Source organism: Emys orbicularis, chromosome 9, assembly GCF_028017835.1.
Source record: "Emys orbicularis isolate rEmyOrb1 chromosome 9, rEmyOrb1.hap1, whole genome shotgun sequence".
NCBI classification, from domain to species: domain Eukaryota; kingdom Metazoa; phylum Chordata; order Testudines; family Emydidae; genus Emys; species Emys orbicularis.
In genome coordinates this window covers 54,392,052-54,397,544 of record NC_088691.1, presented here as the reverse complement: position 1 = coordinate 54,397,544, position 5,493 = coordinate 54,392,052, and the positions used below count along the sequence as shown (strand labels likewise).

The window sequence follows — 5,493 nt, the reverse complement described above, 5'->3', positions numbered from 1 at the left end:
AAAGCAACAGCATTTTGGTGCCTGCCTGAGGTGCTGTACGCGGAGCAGAGGAGGCACTTGGGTGGGAATGTAAGAGAATGGCCCCTTTTCCGCATGGTCTGCTCGCTAACCAAAGCCATCCGTCGCTGTAGTGGAGCGTGAACGCCATCAGAACAGCCACCTTTCCCTCAACAAAGGCAATGGAAGGGAATCAGGGTCGCCCCCTATTTCTGCAGCACGCACACCCATTGTTAGTTCGTTCCATCGTTAGTTCATTGGGAACGTAACCGAGAATCTAGTAAAGCTATAGGCAGGTGTGAGGGCCGGCTATTCCCTTTGTAGCCCAACCATCTCTCATTATCCACAGCTGCCTTGGGGAGAGTCCTTCTCCCAGAGCCTCTCCTGGGACAGTGTCCACGGGAGGGGATGAGCCGGCTTCCTGCACTGGCTCCCCATGCACAGCACTGCTGGGGGGAGAGGAAAACTGCAAGTGTGGAAACAGGAACTTGCACACCCAGAGTGAAACCAAACAACAACGACACAGGTCCCCTATTGTACTTTACATCCAGAAAGCCTGTACAGACAGTAACTAGCTAACCCACCCCCCAGACAGACAGGCAGACAGTAACTAGCTAACCCACCCCCCAGACAGACAGTAACTAGCTAACACCCCTCCCCCCCGAGACAGACAGAAACTAGCTAACCCCCCCAGACAGACAGTAACTAGCTCCCCCCCCCAGCCCCAGACAGACAGACAGTAACTAGCTAAACTGTCCAGACAGACAGCTGCTCAATAACTTGCTATACCCGCAGACAGACGGTCAGTAACTAGCTAACCCGCCCAGCCAGTACCTAGCGATCGCCCAGCAGTGCTGGCTCATCCCCTCCCGTGACCAATGCCCCAAGAGGGGGCTCTGGGAGAAGGACTCTCACAAGGCTCTGCTCATGGAGCTCCTCCCATTGCCCATTGGGGCAGGCCTTTCTCCTTTACAGGCCCCGCCCTCAGACTCAGCAGCTCCCCAGGGAGTGCAGGTGTCGCTGTGCCGCTGCATTGGGTCTGGCCCCTTTCCTGGTAGCATCCCCTGGCTGCAGCCGCCCCGGGGCCCTGAGAGGCTTGGGCAGGAGGTGGGGAGCAGTGCTGAGAGCTGCTGCAGGAGGCAGGCAGGGCTCTGCCCCCCTCCCCTTAGGAGCCGGAGGAGTCTTGGGCTGGGGAAGGGGCTGCCTCCCCCTGCGCGTGCGCGCGCGCGCGCACACACACACACACACACACACACACACTGTGGAGAGCTGGCAGCACTGTATCTATCACGCACACAAATACACACACACGCAGACACACACTCACACATGCACGCCCACACACAGAGATACACAAACACACATGGGAGAGCTGGCAGCACTGTAACTATCACGCACACATACACACAGATACACACACACGCAGACACATACACGCACGCACACACACACACACAGATACACACGGGAGAGCGGCAGCACTGTAACTATCACACACACATACACACACATGCACACACACACACACACACACACACACACCCGGAAGAGCTGGCAGCACTGATTGTCACACAATTTTTTTTTTCAAAAATCCAAAACTAGCCCAAACCCATCCTTGCACTCCTTAAACCAAAACCCTCCTGATTTTGGGGCTAATCTCATGATTGGTGGGGTCTGACTCACGACTGGGGTGGGCGGTACTGGGGAGGGCTTGGGCAAACAGCTTGTTTTTCTCCTTTCATCAGGGAAGGTTGCCCAGGACCAGAAGGGGACAGGTGGGGGTGAGTCGACCCCATTGAACGGCGACCCAGGTAGGAAGGCCCAGGGCTGAGCGTGTGTCTCTGTGGCAAGATCGAAACTGAGGGTGACCCACTGATCTCCCACTTCTGGGGTGTTCTCCCTGGCTGAAGGAACCAACATGCGCTGGTTTGGCTTGTGCGCCCATCTAGCTACCTGACCATGGATGCTCCCAGCGCAGGGACCCAGATCAGGGCCTTCCACACAGAGCTGCCAGGCTCTTCTATAGACCCCAACATGTTCGTGTGCAGAGCCCAACCAGTACATAGCACGAGCAGGCAGATCCCCGACCTGCCCCCCCAAGCCGTTCTCGCCCGTATGGGGCAAGGAGGGGCCGGTGCTGCAATGGTGGCTGACCCCTCTATCAGTGCGGAGGGCTCCCTCTAGCAGGGAACTTGGGGTGGGGCAGGGGAAATGCAGCCTGAGGCAGTTATTGGTGTCTTAGGCTCCAAGGCCACACTGCTGTGTCAGTTGCAGGCACAGGCCCTGTGTGTTGGTCTCATGCTGATGGTGCTGAGCAGATGCTGACTGCTCAGCGGCACAACTTAGGATCCCTGCACTCCCTCCAGACGCTGGAGACCTTTGATCTCTGGCTGCACATTCTACTCTCCGGAACACCACCCTCTGGAATGACAGAGGCAGGCAGGACTAGGGGGTTCTGCTCTCTAACCTTCTGCAGCGGCCAGGACATATCCTGTTGTGTCTTAGTTAGCAATGAGTAACCCGCCACGGCATGGGATGTGACGTAAACAGAGGTACTGCTGTTCCCCTACAAGCTTGTGGCCACGGTTCAGTTAATAACAAAATACATTTTCATATTTCTATCAAATGTCACATAAAAACCTCATAGAAAAGCTTGTGCAAGCAGGTCAGAAGCAGATTGCTTCCCTTGAGGCGTTTCTTGACATGGTGCTCGGTGCTTGGCATTACAGGACCGTGCTGATGGTCTCTTTGGGGACCTGGGCGCTAGGCAGTGATTTAAGGTACTCCAGGTGCTTCCTGGCATCTTCCTGGTTGTGTCGAACGTAATACACCACATAGGTGATGACCATGGTGAACCAGCCAAACATGGTGATGAACATGGCGACATCTGTGGTCTTTTGATGGATGTTACAGAAATTGACGCCAGAGTCCAGGACCTGGATCAAAGGTTTCCCGACATATTCTTCGCGCACAGAGGTTTGGCAGGTGATCTCGTTCACTGACTCGGGATCTAAATTCACTTCCGAGAGCACCTCCTGCAAAGCGCACTCGCAGTGCCACGGGTTATTGGACAGGCGGATCTTAGCATTCAGTTTGACTAAGGCTTCCTTGGGAATACTCTGAATAAGGTTATTGGAAAGATCCAGTGTCCGCAGCCCGTCTGCCACCCCTCTGAAAGCTGCCATGTCTATCTTCTCAATGGCGTTTCTGGAGAGGTCCAGCTCTTCCAAGTGGTTCAGATGTTTGAATGCGTTGTTGGGGATCTGGGTGATTTTATTTGCATCGAGTTTCACAAACACAGCATCTTTGGGAATGTCCTTTGGGATTTCATCCAAATGCTTTGAGCTGCACAGCACAGCCATGGCTCCTGAGTGGTCTGTGCACTGGCAGGGCTGGGGGCAGGAGGTCCACACAGGAGGGATGCACAGGAGGAGGCAGAAGAAAACGCGGGTGGAGGACAGCTGTGCCAGTGAGGTTGCCGGGTGTGCCAGGAACATTCTGATCATCGTCTCAACGGGGCACACTTCTGCATGGCTGCTGGGGAAATGTTAGTCTTTGCCAGCTAACCTCTCCAGGTGTGCAACGGGACTAGCTGGAGGCAAGTCATGTACTCTCTTTTCTTGTCTTTCAAAGTGCGCTCTTTTGTTTCTGACAGCAAAAAGAGGGAAGGGAAATTGACATTATTTTTCTTGACACTATGAAACACTTAGATCTCTCGGTGTGTGATCTACATTAGCAAAGCAAGTGCTGGGTTAATCTGCTAATTCTGTGCACCAGCCCCTAACAAGGTCGTCTACCATCATCTCAGATAGGGTCAATACAGATGAAAGTTATTTCTTTGCATTTTTCAGATTTTTAAATGAAAGGGTCAGTTCTTGAGGGCCAGGGTGTGACACAGATACACACTGACACAGGGAAGTAATTCCCCACTCCATGCACCGCTGTGGAGACTTCCCGGCCCTGGGGACCAGGTGCACAGGAGCAGAGGTGTTGCCGCTGAGTAGTGAATGGGATGGGCGGAGCCCCAACACAGAGCAGATATTGCACGAGGGATGTTATAATCTGTTGCTGGGACAGTCTTGCCAACCTCAAGCATTAAAAAAAATCGTGAACCAAACCATCCAAATTTATGAGATTGGCTTACAAATCATGAGATTGTAACAAATAATCAAAGCAGGGTTGTTTTCATTTGCCCTCTAGTGTGTGAGCCTTTAGAGGTCACGATTTCAAGCTTTTCTTTGCAACCAGGACAATTAGAAAGTTACTTTAAAAAAATGAAAACCGAGATTATGATGGGATAACATGACTCCAGGGGCTGGAGCTTTAAGAAAAAACACTAAATATCACATAGGATTGAGAGAGATGGCAACACTCAAATTAACACACACACACGCACATATATATATCTACATGCCTGTTCTCCAAACAAATGGTGATTTCATCAGTACGGGAGTTGGGGATGGGAGTTAACACTAATTTGAAAACAAAATAAAGCCTAATATTAGGAAAGATGAGGACAAACTGGAGAGAGTCCTGAGGAGAGCAACAAAAATGATGAACGATTTAGAAAACCTGCCCTGAGAGGAAAGGCAAAAAACCTGGGCATGGTTAGTCTTGAGAAAAGGAGACTGAGGGGGGACCTGAGAACCATCTTCAAATCTGTGAAGGGCTGTTACAGAGAGGATGGTGATCATGGATGGCATGTATAAGAGGCCAGGGAAGGCTGAGCCTCCCCACAAAAGGCCAGCGATGCAGGGGGGAGAAATGCCGCAGATGTGGCGCAGGTCACCCCTCCAGAGGTGCACTGGCCCGCTGCCACCTTTGGGCACCAGAAGCAAAGCCCCATAGAATTGGGGAGCCCCGCCCACATTCTGCTCCATCTCTTCCCCTGATTCCTTGCTCTCACTCTGCCTCTTCCCACCCCCCCTTGGCCTTTTCCCCTGAGGCCCCGCCCTCTTCCTGTCCCTGCTTCCCTGAAGACCCCCCACCCTCCCCTCACCTAAGGCAGAAAAAAGTGATGGCCCCATGGCCCCTTGGTGGCCCACCCTTCTGGGAAGGGGGTGGAGAGGAGCAAGCAGCGGGTGAGGGGAGTCTTGGGGAAGAATAAGAGAGGAGCAAGGTGCCGGTGGGGGGTCTCGTGGGAAGAGGCAGAGAGGAGTGAGCAGTGGGCGGGCGGAGCCTCGGGGTAGCGCGGGTAAGAGCCAGTGCGAGGGCAGGGCCTCGGGGGAAGAGAATGACTGGGCACGGGGCCTCAGTGGCAGGGCCACAGTCCAGGCGCAGGAGACCCCCCTTCTAGGGAGCTTCTGGCACTTGTGTGTGAGCCGCCCCAAACAGAAGACTCATGCGCCACCTATGACAGTGATCAATGGTTCCATGTCCATTGAGGGTAGAACAAGAAGTAAGGGGTTTAACTGCAGCAAGTGAGGTTTAGGTTAGAGATTAGGAAAAGCTGTCTAACTCTCCGGGTAGTTAACTCTGGAACAGGCTTCCAAACAG

General features: G+C 53.3%; 1 protein-coding gene across 1 annotated transcript; it reads right to left on the bottom strand.

The window, feature by feature from the left end:
* Positions 1 to 2,720: 2,720 nt before the first annotated feature.
* Positions 2,721 to 3,503, bottom strand: LRRC3 (leucine rich repeat containing 3). Its single transcript, XM_065411234.1, has one exon. It carries the CDS (start codon positions 3,501 to 3,503, stop codon positions 2,721 to 2,723), a length of 783 nt encoding a protein of 260 aa, XP_065267306.1.
* Positions 3,504 to 5,493: the final 1,990 nt, after the last annotated feature.